General features: G+C 42.8%; 1 protein-coding gene across 1 annotated transcript in view; it reads left to right on the forward strand.

Moving 5' to 3' along the window:
- Positions 1-21,843, forward strand: part of frem3 (Fras1 related extracellular matrix 3) — a 247,556-nt gene that overhangs the window by 13,766 nt on the left and 211,947 nt on the right. The window contains exon 2 of the mRNA XM_068033444.1: positions 3,924-4,013. Within this exon, the coding sequence (XP_067889545.1) occupies positions 3,924-4,013 (90 nt within the window). The remainder of the gene's footprint in view (positions 1-3,923; positions 4,014-21,843) is intronic.

A 21,843-nucleotide genomic window follows, 5' to 3' on the forward strand; every position in this document is an offset into this window, starting at 1 on the left:
CCTCTGACTGACAGAGAGAGTGATGAAACATAAGTATAATAGGCTTAATTAGGAAGAATTTAGATATTGTTAATATATTATACCTTTTAGAATTAAAGGTTGAATAAATGGTCAGTTTTCAAGACTCACTGAAATTCCCCTTTATGAAGGTAGAGTTGAAAATTTTAAGGTCTTTCAAGGTCCCTGTTACAATAGAATGTGAACCAGAAACACCTTTTAAGTTGGAAATCCATTTCAGCATTTCTGTTGCCAGGGAATTGGAAGATAAACACATGTTGAAACATCCTGTGTGACATCAGTATGAGGTAGCTATAAACTTAATTAGTTGATGGTGTTGGTAAAAAGTAGACAGATTAACTCAAAAGGGTTCAAGGTACCATAAAACACAATTATAGATAATAAAATGGAATAGTACTTACAGAAACAGATTTCAAGTAAAGTCAATTATAAGCATTTTGACCAGATAAATGCTCACAACTTCAAGAACAGGGGAATTCCAACAAAAACATTAAGTGGGGATGGTAGCTAATGATATTACCGTATATGGATCTTGAAAGGTAACACCTATATGCTTAAAGGTCAGATGATAGTTTAGAAACAGTATAAACATGAGGGTTTTTGAAGCAAAAGTATTGAATTCCTCATCAATGCTTCTCAACCTATAGCTTACTCAGGGAATTCAAGGTAAAAGTTTAATTGAAATTTTGATGGATATTCTAAGATATTTTGCCGTAATAATGTTGAGGTTAAAGTTTTGGATTCAATTTTAGAAATAAGATTATGTGTTATATATCTTAGTAATCTTTGATATTGTGGTATACGTATCCACTTAAAGTGTATTGCATGTTCAATTCTTTAATAGATATATAAAAGTTAATAAGTCGTCTTATGTAGTATTCTGTGTACAACTACAAGAACCCACCCCCCCCCCCCCCCCCCCCCGTGTCTCTTTAAGTGGAGAGATACATTTTGAAGAGAGTTTCCTAGACCCTTATAATATCTGGGATATTTATGACTTAGCCATAATTATTAAAAAATAGGCTATCGGAAAGATGGTAATATTATCTGTTAGTTTTCTTTCTTTTAGGGAAAACTAGTTAAGTTCTTTGGAACCAAATAAGTGTCTATAGGAATTTGTCTGGTTTGAACTTAATTAAAGGAGATTCGTAGGGATTTACGCTTGATTTGGTTTAGTCCCTATAAGGGGTTAAAGTCATAAATCACTTTAGATACACTCTTGGGACAATTCTCCTTAACCTTTTTAAGAGATGTGTAAGTGGAGCACTGACGCCTGATCCTCCCTTTTACTCTCCTTTCCTGTGAAGGAGTCCTGGCCTCTACTTAGCTATGATGGGGGACCTGTCCTTAGGGAAAGCCACTGGTTCAAAGCCAGTCCATGACTCTTCACATTAGAGCTCCAATGCCCTCTGTAGCTACATTGCCTACAAGTAAAAATCTTTTATGGTAAAAAAAAATGCTTAAATCTCAGTTAAACTTAAGTTTACTGTCAATTGGTTTGTAAAGTGTTCGTTAAAATTTTCTACGAATTGTGTTGGAATTCCAGCTGACAGTTGCACTATTGATCTAAATGCCATGAGAATATGAGGAAATTGCTGGCAGGGTACAGAGGCAGATATCCCAATTGAATTGGTGCAGTCTGTGTTGCCATGTACTACTATTCATACTATCACTATTCATAATACAAAAGCAAAATACTACACATGCTGGAAATATGAAATAAAAGCAGAAAATGCTGGAAATACTCAGCAGGTTTGGCAGCATCTCTGGAGAGAGAAACAGAATTAATGTATCAGCTCAATGACCTTTGATCAGAATGACATAAATGGGGCTTTTTCAAGTTGGCAGGCAGTAAATAGTGGAGTGTCGTAAGGATCAGAGCTGGGGCCTAAGCTATTTATCATCTATATTAATCACTTAGATGAAGAAATGGAGAGTAATGTATGTAAGTTTGCTGATGATACAAAGATTGGTGGAAAGGTAAGCTGTGGGGAGAAACAGAGAGGCAGCAAAGAGATATAGACAGGTTAAGTGAGTGGGCAACAAGATGGCAGATGGAGTATAATGTAGGGAAGTGTGAAGTTATGCATTTTGGTCGTAAGAATAGAAAAACAGAATATTTTTTAAATGGTGTGCAACTTATAAGTGTCGATGTTCAAAGAGACTTGGGTGTGCTTGTACAAGTTAACATGCAGGTGCAGTAGGCTATTAAGAAGGCAAATGGCATGTTGGCCTTTATTGCAATTGAATAAAGAAGTCTTACTAAAACTAAAACAGGGCTATGGTGAGACCGCACCTGGAATACTGTGTGCCGTTTTGGTCTCCACATTTAAGAAAGGATATACTTGCACTGGAGGTGGTGCAATGAAGATTTACTAAATTGGTCCCTGGGATGAGGGGGTTGTCCTGTGATAAGAGGCTGAGTAAATTGGGCCTGTATTCTCTGGAGTTTAGAATAAGGAGAGGCAATCTAATTGAGACATACAAGATTCTGAAACGGCTTGATAGGGTAGAAATTGAGATATTTTTTCCATTGGTCAGGTAATCTAGAACACAGGGACACAGTCTCAGGATAAGGGGCCAATCATTCAGGACTGAGATAAGGACAAAGTACTACACTCAAAGGGTTGTGAATCTTTGGAATTCTCAACCTCAGCGTGTTGTGGATGCTCCGTTATTAGATATATTTAAGGCTGGGATAGATAGATTTTTGGTCTAACAGGGAATCAAGGGATATGAGGAGTGGGCAGGAAAGTGGAATTGAAGCCCAAGATTAGCCATAAGCATATTGAATGGCGGAGCTGGCTCAATGGGCCATATGGTCTACCTCTACTCCTATTTCTTGTGTTCTTGTGTGTTAACATGTAGGTACAACAAGCAATGTGGAAGTCAAATGGCATATCGGCCCTTATTGCAAGGGGATTGGAGTGCAGGAATAAGGAAGTATTGCTACAATTGTACAGGGTTTTGGTGAGACCACATCTGGAATACTTTGTGCAGTTTTGGTCTCCATATTTAAGAAAGGATATACTTGCATTGGAAGCAGTGCAGTGAAGGTTCACTCGATTGGTCCCTGGAATGAGGGGATTGGCCTATGATGAGAAACTACGTAAATTGGGCCTGTATTCTCTGGATTTAGAAGAAGGAGAGGTGACCTCATTGAAACATATAAGATTCTAAAGGTGCTGGATAGGGTAGACACTGAGAGATTATTTCCACTGGTTGGGGAATCTATAACACGGGGGCACTGTCTCAGGATAAGGGGCCGATCATTTAGGCCTGAGATGAGAAGAAATTACTTCACTCAAAGGGTTCTGAATCTTTGGAATTTTCTACCCCAGCGGGTTGTGGATGCTGCATTGTTGAATACATTTGAGGCAGGGATAGATAGATTTTTGGTCTCTCAGGGAATCAAGGAGTATGGCGAGCAGGCAGGAAAGTGGAGTTGAATCCTAAGATCAGCCATTATCGTTTTGAATGGCAGAGCAGACTTGATGGGCCATATGGTCTACTCCTGCTCCTATTTCTTGTGTTCATGTGGGATGAAAGGTCATTAACCTGAAAGGTTAACTTTGTTTCTCTGTCCACAGATGCTGCCTGACCTGCTGAGGATTTCCAGCATTTTCTGTTTTTATTTGCTATTCACCATAGTTAGACAAAGTGCAATAATATGTAGCATGCACCCAATGCAATGATTTTAAAGCAGATAATAAGCAGCCAATGATGGATACTTACTAACTTCTGACACAGAACTGTGGTGTTTTGTAATTCATTTGGTGCAAGAATGGAGCCGAACTGGTGGTACATATAAACAGGGGTTTGATGTGTTTAGAATGCTATTAACAACATATCTTTAGTAATATGCCATACAAATTATTCATTGAATGCAAATTGCATTTTAACAGCTGATATCGATGACATGAAGATCTCTTATGTTCTGCATGAAGGTGACAATGCAACAAGTGATATCTTCTACTTCTCTATTGAAGATGCTGGTAGGACTTTATTTATAATATGGTTTATATGGAAAAGAAATCATGCGTTAACACATTAGCCTTACTTTCTGCTCATGATTCTGGTCATGAATTGAGAAAGCTACTTCCTTAATTATTACATATACTGCAGTGTCTCCTGTCACCTCTAACTGCATTATTAATATGTGAACTTGTTTAGGAACGGTTGCGAATATTGGTGCGTTGTATGACTTCAAAAGCCCAATTTTATTTTAAATATCAGTTGTCATAGTAATATTGATTTCCATTCAACTCAGTTAGATAGTGCAATCCAGACCAAAGAGGGAGTGTTACAGTTGCCCCTATCTCTCTTTTGCAGTTGATTTTGTCCTGATTACTACAGAAAAGGAGGAGAAATTGATAACCCCGAACATGGACTATGATAATATTATGTGCTCTTACTAACTATGGGGCAAATTTAATCTCTGCAACATGTGCAACAGGTTCATAAACAAATTGTTATGACCAGGTGAGGAAGGGGTCTCAGTCTCCCCTCTGGCCCCTTTCCAGGTTTGGCCGAAACAGGTTTTAACTGTTATTAGCTTCACCTCAGTGAGTCCTTGCTCACTGCTGTCTAATTGTAATTGTAAAGGAACCAATCAGACGGGCTTTCTCAGGTTTAAACAAGAAAGGTGTAAGTTTATTCACCTTAACACTCTAACTCAGTTAAAACTACTAAAAATAAGCGACGCAACCACGCTAGCGTGCATACACGATAAACACACATACAAATAGATAGGAGGAGAAATAATTAAAGGGAGAAGGTTTGAAGTGGTAGATGGAATTCAGTTACTGTTTTTTGTTTGGATGTAAAGACCTTGATTGGAGTTAAATTTTGCAGTTCTCATTGGGGCCCAGTGCATACTTTCAAACTTGTTTCGCTGCTACCAGAAGGCTAATGGGGTTCTCTGTCTTGAGGCTTAAGTTGCTTCCATGGGTCCCTGGAACTTTGCGTGAGAGACAGAGAGAGAGATGGAGAGAGACCTTGCTTCTCTTTGGTCTTCAAAATTGCAGTCTGCCCAAATATTTCTGTGAGGCACAATTCAATCAATTCCCAGGCTAGTCATGTGACCAGCTCTTTGTTTGAAACAGCATCGCCTGCGAGGGTTGTTGATTCTTCAAAGCTTATGAGACACATTCGGTGGGGGGTGGAGTGCTGGCTCGTACACAGACAATGACTCTCAATGTCTTTTGATCATCACAATTGACAAAACCCATCTGACTAATTGAATCAGGGAGCAATCCCATTGTCTCTCTATGCAACTGTCTCTCAGAATACAGACGTGCAGCCATGTTTTCAGCCATTCAGTTCTGTTGTCTTTTTAAACAAAAGTTATGTTCAATGTCCAGTAAAAGTTGAAATAGTGTTCCACATGATGAAATTAATATGTTTCCATTTGGCAGGTGTGGTTTCCATCACACCTCCACTTCTGGCCGAATGAAATGCGACATTAGGGGGAGCATTTCATTATAAATTAGAAGGAAGAGAAAGTACAGGAAGGCCCACATGCATTTCTTTCATTCATTCTCATTCATCCAGAAATCTTAAAATTGTTACAGCCTGTCTTTCCTTTGTAGCAGTGCTGCTTTAAACTGCCCCTTTTCCCTTGAGGTGGTCTGAGATAGTTATGTGTTGCCCAAGGGGTTTAAAGTTTCTTCACTATCAACCTGCAATACGTTGGGAATGGGCATCCTAATAAACATGTGATTTTTTGGGAGGCTTGAAGTTCGCACATTTCCATGATTGTCTAGGGTGCCTTTGTTCTTGTTGGGGTCTGCAGAGGGTTGGATAGATTTAATTAGCCCTGGTTGGAGCTGTGATCATGGGAGTTGGCAGTGGGTGGATCCACTCTGATCTCTCTTTCAGTGCTCTGATGAGTCATCCAAGTGCTTTTCTCCGTAGGGTATTGTGGGTTCCCTTTTCTTCTGACTGCGGAGGCGTATTCTTTGCTAATCTTCCCTTTCTCCTGTGGGACATTCCTACTTACAGTTACTTGTCCAGATTCTACTGCACTCCCTGTGGCACTTTGACTAGCTGAGGCATCACCCTCACAGTTTCTCTGCCCTCTTGAGGACCTACTTTGTCCTTGCAGGTTTCTGTAAATGCTGTTAGCAACCCTGGTGGGGTGCTTCTGGTGTCTGCATTTACATAGGAGGATGTGGGGTCTAATTGTTCCAACATTTTGGGGTTGGCTGACCGGACAGTAGGAAAGTTTTCATTTGGGAATACTCCCGGACTTCCTTTAACCTGTCCTCTTTGTCCCTTCTTCCCCTTTCCTCTCTAACTTTTTGCCAGCCCTGTGCCTGTCTGTCCCCTTTTGTTCTTGGCAGTGGTCCCTCACAGTGCACCAACCCTTAGCTGGAGGGTTTCCCAAAAGCCAATACAGGAGTTAAGGGTGAAGATATCACTGCAGCTTGGGCTTTCCCATCAACCTGGCACATGTGGCAACTCGTACAGTACTCCACCACATCTTTGTGGAGTTTTGGCCAGTCAAACCGTTGTCTTATACGGGCTTTGGTTTTTCGTATACCAACATGTACGGCCACTGTAATCTCCTGAGCCATTCTTAGTATTTCTCTCCACTGTCTCTGCAGCACCACTAACTGGTGAGCCACTGTTCACTCTTTGTCCTCAGGTCTGTGAGGAGAACTCCGTTTCCTCATCAGTACCTCATTCTTTAAATAGTAGCAATCAGGGACTCCCTCTGTTTCAATTTCAGTCTGGTCAGCCTGTGCTAACTCTCTCAGTACTGGGTTGGCTCGCTGAGCCTCAGCTAGGGAAGATCCATTTGATCCATTCCCTGTGTCCTCTAACTTTCCAAAGAAAATTTCAGACAGACAGATCTCATGGTCATCTGTCTGCAGTGCCAATTCAGTCTCCTCTGGGGAGCTGGTTTGGTCATGGCCTGATTCACTGCACATGCAGGGGAACTGCAGGGGACCGTCTCCTGCCATTGCCCTGTCTCTCTGACCTCCTTCGGTCTCTCTTTCACTGCTGAGGAAGCTACCACCATCGCCCCCACCAGATCATTACCTAGGGGCAGGTCAACCCTGTCCACAGGCAAACTAGGGCCAATCCCTATGGTCACCAGTCCCGAAACTAGGTCGCACTCCAGGTGCATCCAGTGTAAAGGAACAGGTGTACACTGCCCTCCAATACCATTCACCACCATTCTGGTATTTACTGCACTCTCTTGGGGGAAAGGCCAGACCTTTTAACATCAAAAGGAATCTGGTGGCCCCTTTATTACTGAGAATTACCATGGGCTTGCATGTCCCACTCGAGGGGTTTGGGGTTACTCTCCCTTTGGATACAAAATCCTGATAACCTTCAGGGATCCTAATAAATTTTCCTGCACCCACAGCCGTATGTTTTCTGGGTCTTACTATTGCTGAAGTTAAAGCCGCAGCTTGTTCAGCTGTGCTTTCCAACAGGTTCCTTTCTCCTTCACTGAGCGGGTTTGCCCTGCTCAACCCTAGAGGCTTTCCCCATAGCTTCTAGCAGTCAGCTCTCAGATGACCTGCCTTATTACAATGGAAGCACACGGGTCTTTGGGTCTCACTCCTATTTACAGCACTATCCTTTTTGGCTGGGGGAGTGTCCCCTGTGTGTCCTGTTTTTCTTTCTCCCCCAGGACAGCTTGGGCTCCTATCACCTTCCCACCCTTTGACCTTTTCAGATTTGTGGGTGCGAGTAGGAAAGGTTTTCCCCGGGGAACTGACTTGTACAGTAGAGAAAAATCATCAGCCCGAACTGTGGCTTGCCTTGCTCTATGTACATTTTGTTACTCCACATGGGTTTTTATGGAGAGGGGGAGAGAGTTTTTAAATTCCTCGAGGAGAATTATCTCTCTGAGGTTTTCATAGCTGGGCTGCACTTTAAGAGCCCTTAACCACTGGTCAAAAGCCAGCTGCTTACTTCTCTCAAACTCCAAGTAAGTTTGATCAGTCTGTTTTCTGAGGGGTCAGAATTTCTGGCAGTAGGCTTCTGGTATTAGTTTATATGCCCCGAGGATATCATTTTTCGTCATTTCATAATTTGATGAACTCTCATCTGGCAACAGGGAATAAACCTTATGGGCTTTTTCGGTGAGCTTACTTTGCAGCAGGAGAGTCCAACTCTCAGCTGACCATTTTAATTGCTTTGCAAGTTACAAAAGATACAAAAAATGCTTCCACGTCTCCCTCATTGAATTTTGGAATCAATTGGGAAAATTTTAAAAACTCAGCACACAGCCCTGCACCACTAGTATTTTCCATGCTTTCATTGGGGTTACTCTGTTGCCCCCTAGTTAACTCAAGCCACCTCAGCTCTCTTTCCTCCCGTTCCTTCTGGAAATTTCTTTCTCTCTCTCTCTCTCTCTCTCTCTCCTGTCTTTCTTTCTCTCCTCTCTCTCCCGTTATCTCTCTCTTTCCCTGTCTTCTAATTCAAGTTTCCTCTGTTCCAGTTGTATCTTTGCTAACAATACCCTGTCGGAGTTTATTTCTAACCCTGTCTCTGAACTTCAGATTCGAGGGGAAAATGGTTGGCCACTAGTCTTAGGAGTTCCGATTTCCTAGCCTTGGCACTGACAGTGATCCCACACTGCTCAACCATATTTCTCAACTCCTCCATAGACAGTGCCTTTAACTTCACCCTTGCTTGGGTAGTTACTGGCTTCTGCCGCGCACATGTTAGTATTCTAACACATGCAACCACGGGAAAACCTGTATTGAAATAATTTCCCTTTTTGATTGGGATCAATTTGATTTCCCACTTCCAATTTCTCATTTGTCTGTGGGTCCAATCTGGACGATAGCCCCCAAATTTCTGTTACGACTAGGTGAGGAAGGGGTCTCAGGCTCCCCTCTGGCCCCTTTCCTGGTTTGGCCGTAACAGGGTTTAATTTTTAAAACACAGTGTTTTTACCTTCACCTCAGTGAGTCCTTGATCACTGCTCTCTAATTGTAATTGTAAAGGAACCAGGTAACATCACATGGGGTTAGGGGCAATTTATTAGCTTGTGTAGAGGATTGGCTAACCAACAGAAAACAGAGAGTCGGGATGAATGGGTCCTTTTCTGGTTGGCAAGATGTAACTAGTGGGGTGCCACAGGGTTCAGTCCTCGGGCCCCAACTATTTACAATCTATATGAATGAGTTGGATGCAGGGATAGAAGATACTATAGCCAAATTTGCAGATGACACTAAAATAGGTGGGATAGTAAGTTGCAATAAAGAAATAAGAAATTTACAAATGGATATGGATAGGTTAGGTGAATGGGCCAAAATTTGGCAGATGGAGTTTAACGTGGATAAGTGTGAGGTTATCCATTTTGGTCAGAAGAATAGAAAGACAAATTATCTAAATGGAGAGAAACTTCAGAGTGCTTCGGTGCAGAGGGATCTGGGTGTCCTCGTGCATGAATTGCAGAAAATTAGTCTGCAGGTACAGCAGGTAATAAGGAAGGCAAACGGAATTTTGGCATTTATTGCTAAAGGAATAGAGTATAAAAGTAGGGAAGTGTCGCTGCAACTGTACAAGGCATTAGTGAGACCGCACCTGGAGTATTGCGTACAGTTTTGGTCCTTTTACTTGAGGAGGCATGTAGTTGCATTGGAGGCAGTTCAGAGGAGGTTCACTAGATTGATTCCAGACATGAGGGGTTTGTCTTATGAAGAGAGATTGAGCAGTTTAGGCCTTTACTCTCTAGAGTTTAGAAGAATGAGAGGAGATCTAATTGAGGTATATAAGATGATTAAGAAGATTGACAAAGTAGACGTAGAGAGGATGTTTCCTCTGGTGGGGCAATCTAGAACAAGAGGTCATAGTTTTAGGATAAGGGGTAGTAGATTTACAACAGAGATGAGGAGAAATTACTTTTCTCAAAGGGTCGTGAGTCTGTGGAATTCACTACCCCAGAATGCGGTGGATGCCGGAACATTGAGTAAATTTAAGGAGGAGATAGACAGATTTTTAATTAGTAAAGGGTTGAAGGGTTATGGAGAATGGGCAGGAAAGTGGAGTTGAGGCCAAGATGAGATCAGCCATGACTGTAATGAATGGCGGTGCAGGCTCGAGAGGCTGAATTGCCTACTTCTGCTCCTAGTTCTTATGTTCTTTCTCAGGTTTAAACAAGAAAGGTGTAAGTTTATTAACCTTAACACTCCGACTCAGTTAAAACATCTAAAAATATATGACGTAACCACGCTAGCCTGCATACGTGATAAACACATACAAAATAGATACAGAGGAGGAGAAACAATTAAAGGGGGAAGGTTTGAAGTAGTAGATGGATTTCAGTTACTGTTCTTGGTTTGGATGTAAAGACCTTGATTGGAGCTAAATTTTACAGTTCTCATTGGGGCTCTGTGCACACTTTCAAACTTGTCTCACTGGTACCAGAAGGCTAAAGGGGTTCTCTTTCTTAAGGCTTAAGTTGCTTCCATGGGTACCTGGAACTTTGCGTGAGAGACAGAGAGAGAGACGGAGAGAAACCTTGCTTCTCTTTGGTCTTCAAAATTGCAGTCTGCCCAAACCTTTCTGTGAGGCACAATTCAATCAATTCCCAGTTTAGCCAGCAGGTTAGTCATGTGACCAGCTCTTTGTTTGAAACAGCATCGCCTGCGAAGGTTGTTGATCCTTCAAAGCTTACGAGACACACTCGGTGGGGGGTGGAGTGCTGGCTCTTACACAGACAATGACTCTCAATGTATTTTGATCATCACTATTGACAAAACCCATGTGGCTAATTGAATCAGGACGCACTGCCCTTGTCTCTCTATGCAACTGTCTCTCAGAATATGTGCAGCCATATTTTCAGCCATTCAGCTCTGTGGTCTTTTTAAACAAGTTATGTTCAATGTCCAGTAAAAGTTGAAATAGTGTTCCATATGACGAAATTAATATGTTTCCATTTGGCTGGTGTGGTTTCCATCACAGAGTTTATTATTCAGTAATGAAATTGGCTTTATTGTTTAGATTGAAATTGTACAAAGCTTGATATCCAGACTGACATATAGAACATCAGCATCAGAAATTACTAGATTGCAACATTAATCTACATTTCCTCTTATAATTAACCCACTAAATAGAAGAAAGAAATAAACAGCAATGATAAAAAATGAAATAAAAGGCAAATTTAAAACAAAAACTGTTCTTCTTCATCCTTGGACAAGCCCAGCATCATCATCATAGCTGATGGTAACCAAATGATTTGTATTCTTTGTAAATGGGTTTATGATTTTATTACAAATTAACTCTGTCCTTCATGAGTCAAATTGTTTTAAAGAATGGAGACTAGTAACTGTTAGCTTAGCCTAGTTATTTGCCTCTTGCCTCTGAGCTAGAAGGTTGTTCTAAGCTGCACTTGAGCATGTTGGACCAGATGTTTCAGTCAGTGCTAGCTGTTTGCTACACTTGCACTTGCCCATAGGCACTCAATGGATTTTTGCACTGGATTTTCCAGTCAGCCAATTATTGAAAAAGTGCAGTGCCCTCTACTGGGACCTATTTGAACAGGGCAAACAATGGTGTATCTGCTTAACCTATCAGGTTGAAGAATCGTTCATGAGCAGCGCAGTGTCTGAACCAGGAAGTGACTGAATATTGAATTCTGTTGGAATGAGATTAAGCACTTGTAACAGTTAATTTTCAGCGTCACAGAGGATGTTTGGTAGCAATTAAGACTTATGACACCATTAAAAGGGTACTTATACTGAAATGGACAAACCCTAGCCTTTTCTGGTGCTTTTAGTTCATATATCTCAGGTAAGTACAGAAACTCCACACCGTTCAATACATTTGAATGGTGAATCAGGCAGCAAGATACTGTTATTGCACAGTTTTGGAGGAGCAGGGCGTCTTGGATAACAACCTCCTGATTTCATTGTTTAACTGCATTTGGGCTGCCGGTGGAAGTTGCTGTCAAATTTCCATGCAAATGAAGGTGCCTGCAATTATCCTCATCATTGCTTCCACTGCAAAATACAGCCCATTATCCAGACTGACATTTCAGTGCTATACTGAGGGAATGCTGCATTGTCAGAGGGGCTGCCCTTCAGTTGAAGTTGCACTGAGGCTCTGTCCACATGTTCAGATTGCACTATTGGAAGAACACTGCTCCCTGTGTGCCCAATATTCCTGCTGCACGCAATACCACCAAAAATATTTTAACTGGTTATTCATCTCATTGTTATTTGTAGATCCCTGCTGTGCATAAATAGCAGCTGCATTTGCTATCTAACAGCCATGACTGCATTTCAAAGTGACTAATTATACATTGTGCTTTTGGGTGTTTCTGAGAGATGTTATGACCAGGTGAGAAAGGAGTCTTGGGGTCTTTCTCAGCCTTCACCTGGTCTTATTGTAACAGGATTTAATTTTTAAACACACTGTGTTTTGAGCTGCTCCTTGTTCACCACTTTCCAATTATAAGGCAAAGAAATGAGCACAAACAGGCCACCTTAGGTTTAAAGAAGTTTATTAAAAATTAAACTCGAATTTGGTTAACACCTACGGATACACGCCGTGCCTACGCTAGCATGCATGTACGATACGCACATGCAAATAGAGACAGAAAAGAGCAGAAGAAAAATAAAGTAGAGTGGTTTGAGGCAATCTCTGAAGAGGAGTTTTTGTTACTGTGCTTCGAGCTCACTGTAGTCCTTGCTTGTAGGTAGATCTTGCTTTTCGTTGGGGCCCAGTATTCTTCTTAAACCTTGTTCACTGTAGGAAACTTTTCTCTCTCAGGGTTCATATGTCTTCAATGGTTTTTAGTCCCGTGAGAAAGCGATGACAGCAGACAGGAGAGAGGTCTTTTCAGTCCAGGAGCAAACCGCTTTCTGAGATTTAAAATTCGGTGGCAAGTTCAAATTCAAAAAAACTCCAACAGCCAGTTAGTTATGTGACTAAACTGGTCTGGCCATGTCTGTTTGTGTTTACGGCCATTTTAGCAGTTAACCTGGAATGCTAGCTTCTCCACCTTCAACATCTGGTAATCAAAAGTCCATTGTGGATTAAATTGGAGCAGGGAGTGGCCCCTTTGTCCTTTCCAAGTACTGTCAGTTACTATGCAAATATCTTTCCAGTCAAGGGTCTGGTAGGTTTTTTCAAAGGCAAGTTCTTTCTTTTCTCCAGTAACAGTTTAAGAATCAATGTTTATGTGGCAAAATTAATGTGTCTCATTCTTAGCAGGTGGGGGCCTGCATGGCAATGTGATGAGGCTATATAAATGTAAGTTCTTATTTGATATATGCAAACCAGTGCATCTTGTATGTAGTTTGATAAGGTGGTTAGAAAATTGGCTGAACGTGTTGAAAGACAAAATGCAGAACTCAATGATCAATTACTAACAGTCTGACAGAAGATGCTGCTCTGTCTTCAAGTCTGACATTAGCAGTCACTGTGTAATGTTTCAGCCATTCATAATTCAGCATAGAATTACAAGCAATGTTTATTTTTAGTGGAGAATTTTAATTTTAGTTGTATGTTATTTGAGCTTTTGTTCTAGGATTTCATTGCCAGCAAAAACAATGCAGAATGCAAAGAAAAAAAGGTTTTGCAATAGTTCTACAGTGCTACTTTGTTATCTATATAGTTTATCGTTCCCCCTCTGACAGCCGAAGTAAGTCTATAGTAACCGAGTAGAACACCAGCACTGAGGAAGTACTATCAGCCCATTTGACAGGAACATGCTAATTAGAATAATTATAAGGAAGCGGTACTACTCTCGTCAGTTTTTTGGATTACTGGGGGCTAATTCCTTCTACTGTTTAACTGCTTGAGATCTTAACAACAGAGACTGGATGGCATTGTAAAATAGATCAGCAGCAGTCAGCTGTGTAGCAACTACCAAACATAGCTTCTATATGAATTGGAATCATTCAGGTAGAAACTACTTTTGGCAATAATAATGTCTCCCCATAACATTCTTCCATCTTGCTGTTTTAATGTAAGTTGAAGTAACGGACAATGAAACGTTTGTAAGTTTATGTGTTAAACACGTTTTCACTAATATTGCTGACAATAATTTCTGTCCTTTGGAGTGGCTGTAGCACCTCAGTGGACCACACTAGACAGACTCAATTCCTGGTATGGCATGCTTGAAAATTTCCACACTGCCATGTTTGGCTGCTGTGGTAAGTTTGTGTGACAGTGGACTCCTCAGGGTAGATTTTATGAAATTTCTACAAATGGAAGCTCCTCTGGTGTCTACTGTTCCAGAATTCCCAACATGTGCTGCTGCTGTGTAGCATTCCATAGCAGGAGCGCAGTTTGTTTTATCAATCCTCACCAGGTAAATTTGTGAGGCTATACTGAATATTGACCTCTACTGATGGTAAGTAACTCCCCACTTCCCACTTCACTACTAACCAGTAAATGTATTAAACTAATGTTCTATACATGAGAGAAAATCTGCCCAAACCATTCATTTTGATGGCTACAATCAGTGCTATCAGTAGAACGCATTGAAATCTGGTCACAGAAACCTTAGATGCTGTTGTACTATAGCTACAGCTGAATCATATATATTTGCTTATTTTAAGGTATTTGATGAATGTAACTTCCTCATTGTGAGGAAATGAAAACCTTCACCTACTGACAAATTTTGTACTGGGTTCCCCTGAAGACCTGAGGGTCATAGTTGGACTTCAGATTTTAGAAAAGTGAATTTTCTTTGCCAACTTATTTGTTGCATTATATGTTTTGTGTTGTTAGCATCTGAACCATGAACAAGGACAAAAGAAAATGCCAGTTAAAGAATATGCACAAGAACTAAAAGTCACATTGTAGTCCCAATAAATTCTGATATGTCCAGCAATAATTGGGTTTTAGTCCACAGGATCAGCAGAGAGTCAAGTATGTGCAATTGATTCCCTTTCAATAGGCACATAAGCCGGAATTTTATGGTGGATGGACGGGAGCCGGACTCCGATGTGAAAGTCGGTGGCGAACCCGCTTCCTACTAGCCTGGGGATCCATCCCGTATTTTACGGATCCCCAGGCTTTAATTGTCCTGAGGCGGGACTTCCACCTACGTGAGGGAGGAGGTCCTGCCTCAATGAGCTGCCGGCCAATCAGCGGGTCGGCAGCTCTTAGCGCCAGCAGCACCACCGGGAGTGGTGGCCACTGCTGGGACTGCAGTCAAGCCGACGCCATGGATCGAGGAGGGAAGGTAAGTAGGGGCATGCCTCACTGGGGGGATCGATCCTTTCCTGGTGAGGCTGGAGTGGTCCTTTGGGGGGAGGGGGGTGTCTTAGGTCCCGAGGGTGAGTTGGGAGGCAGCGGTGGCCTTCAATCGGGCACCCTGTGCCCGATTGCCATGGCCCCCCACCCCCCCCACCCCGGGGCGCGGAAAGGCTGGCAGCTATCGCTGGGCGGCCTTTCACATCCCCAGCACACCTGCTTGCCATGGGTAAAATGCTCATGGAGGCGGGCGAGGGCCCTTAAGTGGTCGTTAAGTGGCCACTTAAGGGTCTTGATTGGCCTCAGGCGGGTGGGCCGTTTCCCACCCCCCGCCCCCCCCGCCTGACCTCTGTAAACTTGTCCCGAGGCAGAATCGCCGCTCAATTTTGCGCCACCCCCACGCTACCATCCGACCCGCTGGGGTGGTGTAAAATTCCGACCATAAGAACAGGAATGGACTATTCAGCCCCTCAAGCCTGCTCTGCCGTTCACGTAGATTGTGGCTGACCTGTACTTCAACTCTGTGTACCCACCTTAGTTCCATATCTCTTAATACCCTTAGCTAACAAAAATCTATCAATCTCAGTCTTCAAAACTCTAGTTATCTGAGCATCCACAGCCTTTTGGAGCAGAGAATTCCAAATTTCTGGAATCCTTTCTGTGAAAAAATGAAACTTGTTCCAATTGGGAATTCATATCCCCACTATTAATATCCAAAGAGATAAAATGTTCTGAAGTGTATTCCATGGAACACAGGACATGACAGTGGTAAACTGGAAAAAAATGGAAACTATATTAGAGAAAGTTACAAAATTAATACATAGCAGGTAGGAGTATAATCACCATGTTAGAACTTAGAGCAAAATAGATTTAAAATTCTGGCAAAGGAAAAAATATCTGTGTTTACATCCTACCTTTGTCAGGAACTTAGTGGCACAGAAATAAATGAGGGGGAAAAAATCTGGGTGGATGAGTAACCTGACCATAGCACCATGGTACAGGAAGCCATTCAAGTGGAGGGAGAAAAAAGGAATGTAGTGGTAGCAGGGGACAGTATAGTTAGGGGGATTGACACTGTTCTCTGCAGCAAAGAGCGAGAGTCCAGACGGCTGTGTTGCCTGTCCGGTGCCAGGGTTCAGGACATCTGCTGAGGGTTGGAGAGGAACTTACAGTGGGAGGGGAAGGATCCAGTTGTTGTGGTCCATGTAGGTACCAACGACATAGGCAGGGCAAGGAAAGAGGTTCTGCATGGTCATTATGAGGAATTAGGCACTAAATTAAGAAGCAGAACCTCAAAGGTAATAATCTCTGCATTATTACCTGAGCCACATACAAATTGGCATAGGGCAAATAAGATTAGAGAAATTAATGCGCGGCTCAAAGACTGGTGTAGTAGAAGTGGGTTTCGGTTCATGGGGCACTGGTACCAGTACTGGGGAAAGTGGTGGCTGTACCGTTGGGACAGTCTACACCTGAACCGTGCTGGGGCCGGTGTTCTAGCGAGCTGCATAACTAGGGACGTGGAGAGGGTTTTAAACTGAATAGTGGGGGCAAGGGATCAAACTTGGGAAGATATGATAAATCAAGGAGTAGAGACTAGACAAGAGAGGAAGGTATTAATATGGGAAATGATAAACAGACTGTGATAGGAAGGGACGGAGGGTACAAATCTAAGAGTAAATCAACCGATAAAGCTAGAGGTTACAAAAATAATAAAAGGGCAAAACTAAAGGCTCTGTATATGAATGCATGTCGCATTTGAAACAAAACAGATGAACTGAGAGCGCAAATAGAAATAAATAAGTATGATCTGATAGCCATTACAGAGACAAGGTTGCAGGATGACATGGATTGGGACCTGAATATTGAAGGGTACATGGCATTTCGGAAGGACAGGAAGCTAGGAAAAGGTGGAGGTGTGGCTCTGTTAATTAATGATGGTATTAGCGCATTAGGGAGGGATGACATAAGTTCAGGAAACCAGGTTGTAGAAGCAGTTTGGGTACAGATGAGAAATCATAAAGGCAAAAAGTCACTTGTGGGAGTGGTGTACAGGCCACCTAACATTAACCACACTGTAGGACGGGGTATAAAGGAAGAACTAATGGCAGCCTGTCAGAAAGGTATGGTGATAATCATGGGAGATTTTAACCTACATATAGATTGGAAAAATCAGATGGGCAGAGGTAGCCTAGATGAAGAGTACATAGAATGTTTTCGGGGTAATTTCTTTGAACAGTATGTTCTGGAGCCAACCAGAGAACAGGCTATACTGGACCTGGTATTGTGCAACGAGATAGGAATAATTAATGACCTTATTGTTAAGGTGTCCCCAGGTAGCAGCGATCATAATATGATTGAATTTTACATTCAGTTTGAGGGAGAGAAGAGTGGGTCCGAGACCAGTATTTTAAAATTAAATAAGGAAAGCAGAGCTAGCGAAAATAAACTGGAAAATTAGGTTAAGGGATAGAGATAAGATAATAGAGATGCAGTGGCAGACATTTAAGGGGATATTCCAGAATACACAGAATAGATGCATTCCAATGAGAAAGAAAAATTCCAAGGGGAGGACCTGCCATCCGTGGTTAACTAAAACAGTTAACGATAGTATCAAACTTAAAGAAAAAGCATATATTTGCGCAAAGATGTGTTGCAGGTCAGAAATTGGACAGAATATAAAAAACAGCAAAGATTGACTAAAAGATTAATAAGGAAGGTAAAATTAGAGTACAAGAGAAAGCTAGCTAGAAATATAAAGACAGATAGTAAGAGTTTCTGTAGATGTTTAAAAAAGAAAAATTAACAAAGTGAACGTTGGTCCTATAGAAAGTGAGTCTGGCGAATTAATAATGGATAAAATAAGGAGATGGCAGATGAACTGAACAGGTACTTTGCATCGGTCTTCACTATAGAGGATACAAGTAACATCCCAGAATTAGCTGTTAAGTCAGGAAATGGAAGGGAGAGAGGAACTCAAGAAAATTACAATCACCAGGGAAGTGGTACTGAACCTCTTACCTTCCGGGAGAGGAGCGGAGAGGAGCTCTTCCAGCGCGCAGGAGTTTTGAAAAAATAAAGAAAAAAAAAGCCAACAGTGATGTCAGAGGAGAGCTGCAAGCTGATTGGTTGGTGAGTCACTGCATTTAAATATCCTTAAAAAAAAGGGGAAATTTTGTTTTGTTGAAAAAAAACCTCTGGTGATAAGGTGAGTACTACTAAAGTGTTTTTTTTAAAATTCAGTGTAGCTTATTAAGGACTTTAGATTGGAGTGGGTAGAACAAGGCCCCTAGTGTAATTGGTATTTTTTAATTAAGGGAGCAACTAATTAATCTAAGGGTAAGTCATGGCAGGAGAGCTCAGCCCCGTGATAAGCTCTTTCTGTGCTATGTGGGAAATCAGGGATGCTTCCAGTGTCCCTGACGACCATGTGTGCGGGAAGTGTATCCATCTGCAGCTACTGGCTACCTGCATTACGGAGCTGGAGCTGCGGGTGGATTCACTGTGGAGCATCCGTGATGCTAAGGACGTCGTGGATAGCACGTTTAGTGAGGTGGTCACACCACAGGTAATGGCTGCACAGGCAGAAAAGGGATGGGTGACCAACAGACGGAATAGTAGGCACAGGCAGGTAGTGCAGGAGTCCCCTGTGGCCATCCTCCTCTCAAACAGATATACCGCTTTGAATACTGTTGGGGGAGATGACCTCCCAGGGGAAAGCAGCAACAGCCTAGTCGTGGCACCACGGAGGGCTCTGGTGCACAGCAGGCAGGGAAAAGGGGTGGAAGAGCTATAGTGATAGAGGATTCTATCGTAAGGGGTGCAGATAGACGTTTCTGTGGCCACAAACGAGACTCCAGGATGATATGTTGCCTCCCTGTTGCTAGGATCAAGGATGTTTCGGAGCGGCTGCAGGACATTCTGAAAGGGGAGGGTGAGCAAGCAGAGGTCGTGGTCCATATTGGTACTAAAGACATAGGCAGGAAGATAGATGAGGTCCTGCAAAGTGAATATAGGGAGTTCGGCAGAAGGTTAAAAAGCAGGAGCACTAGGGTTGGAATCTCAGGATTACTCCCTGTGCCATGTACTAGTGAGGGTAGGAATAGGAGGATAAGGCAAATGAATGCGTGGCTGAAGAGCTGGTGTAGGCAGGAGGGCTTCAGCTACTTGGATCATTGGGATCTTTTCTGGTGCAGAGGTGACCTGTACAAGAGGGAACTGGAAGGGGACCAATATCCTTGTGGGGACGTTCGCTAGTAGTACTCGGGAGGGTTTAAACTAGTCTAGCAGGGGGGTGGGACCCAAAGTAGTAGTCTTTCCGATGAGATAGTTGAGGCAAATGTAGAGGGTAAAGGAAGCAAGTCCAGTAGGCAGGCCGGGCAGGGGCAGGATAGGGAGCGTGGTAGGTCTGGTAGGCTAAACTGCATTTACTTTAATGCAAGAAGCCTTGCAGGTAAGGCAGATGAACTCAGAGCATGGATTGTGATATTATAGCTGTTACGGAAATGTGGTTGAGGGATGGGCAGGACTGGCAGCCCAATGTTCCGGGGTACCGATGCTTCCGGCGTGACAGATATGGAAGTAAGAGTTGCACTATTGATTAGGGAAGACATCACGGCAGTACTTAGAGAGGATATCCCAGGGGGGAACGTCCAGCGAGGCCATATGGGTAGAACTTAGAAATAAGAAAGGGGTGATAACTTTGATGGGATTATACTATAGGCCCCCCAATAGTCAGAGGGAGGAGCATATATGTAAGGAAATCACAGATAGGTGTAGGAATTATAGGGTTGTTATAGTAGGTGATTTTAACTTCCCTAATATTGACTGGGACCGCCTTAGTGTGAAGGGATCAGATGGGGAAGAATTTGTTAAGTGTGTCCAGGATAGGTTTCTGAAGCAGTATGTGGATGGCCCTACTAGAGAAGGGGCTACACTCGACTTCTTCTTCGGAAATGAGACTGGGCAGGTGGTTGATATGTCAGTGGGGGAGCACTTTGGGACTAGTGACCATAACTCTATTAGCTTCAAGATAGTTATGGAAAAGGATAGGACTGGTCCTCAGATTGAAGTCCTAAATTGGGGGAAGGCTAATTTTGATGGCATCAGACAGGAACTCTCAAAAGTGGAATGGGAGAGGCTGTTTAAAGGTAAAGGGACGTCTGGCAAGTGGGAGGCTTTTAAAAGTGAGATAGGAAGAGTTCAGAGCTGGCATGTTCCTGTTAGATGGAAGGGCTAGGCTGGCAAGTTTAGGGAACCTTAGTTGACGAGGGATATTGAGGGTCTGGTCGGGACAAAGAAGGAGGCATATGTCAGGTATAGGCAGCTGGGATCGAGCGAGTCCCTCGAGGAGTATAGGGGATGTAGGAGTACACTTAAGAAGGAAATTAGGAGGGCGAAAAGGGGCCATGAGATTTCCCTGGCAGATAAGATAAAGGAGAATCCTAAAAGATTCTATAAGTATATTAAGAATAAAAGGGTAGCTAGGGAGAGAGTAGGTCCCTTTAAGGATCAGTGTGGTAATCTATGTGTGGAGCCACAGGAAATGGGCGAGGTCTTAAATGGTTTCTCGTCTGTATTTACCGTGGAGAAGGTCATGGAAGCTAGTGAGTTCAAGGGAAGGAACGGCGATATCCTGGAGCATATCAACATTACAAAGGAGGAGGTTTTGGAGGTTTTGAAGCACATTAAGGTGGATAAATCACCAGGGCCTGACCAGCTGTATCCTAGTATGCTATGGGAAGCAAGGGAGGAGATTGCTGGGGCCCTGGCAGAGAATTTTGTATCATCGTTAGCCACGGGTGAGGTACCAAAAGACTGGAGGATAGCTAATGTTGTGCCTTTATTTAAGAAGGGCAGCAGCGATAAGCCAGGGAACTACAGGCCGGTGAGCCTTACATCAGTGGTGGGAAAGTTATTGGAAGGCATTCTGAGAGACAGGATTTATATGCACCTGGAAAGTCAAGGTCTGATTAGGGATAGTCAGCATGGCTTTGTGTGTGGGAAGTCATGTCTCACGAATTTGATTGAGTTTTTTGAGGAGGTGACCAAGAGGATTGACGAGGGCAGGGCGATGGACATTGTCTACCATGGACTTTAGCAAGGCCTTTGACAAGGTCCCGCATGTTCGGCTGGTCCAAAAGGTTCAAACACATGGGATCCAGGGTGAGCTAGCCAATTGGATACAAAATTGGCTTGGTGATAGGAGGCAGAGGGTGGTAGTGGAGCGTCGTTTTTCAGATTGGAGGCCGGTGACCAGTGGTGTGCCGCAGGGACCGGTGCTGGGCCCTCTGTTGTTTGCCATATATATTAATGACTTGGATGTGAATGTAGGGGGCATGATTAGTAAGTTTGCAGATGACACCAACATTGGTGGTATAGTGGACAGTGAAGAAGGTTGTCTAAGGTTCCAACAGGATATAGATAAACTGGGAAGGTGGGCAAGGGATTGGCAAATGGAATTTAACGCAGACAAGTGCGAAGTGATGCATTTTGGGAAGTTAAACCAGGGCAGGACATATACAGTGAATGGCAGAGCCCTGGGGAGTGTTGTTGAGCAGAGAGACCTTGGGGTGCAAGTACATAGTTCCCTGAAAGTGGCAACGAAGGTAGACAGGGTGGCGAAGAAGGCGTATGGCATGCTTG

This window comes from Heterodontus francisci, chromosome 1, assembly GCF_036365525.1.
Source record: "Heterodontus francisci isolate sHetFra1 chromosome 1, sHetFra1.hap1, whole genome shotgun sequence".
Lineage (NCBI taxonomy): Eukaryota > Metazoa > Chordata > Chondrichthyes > Heterodontiformes > Heterodontidae > Heterodontus > Heterodontus francisci.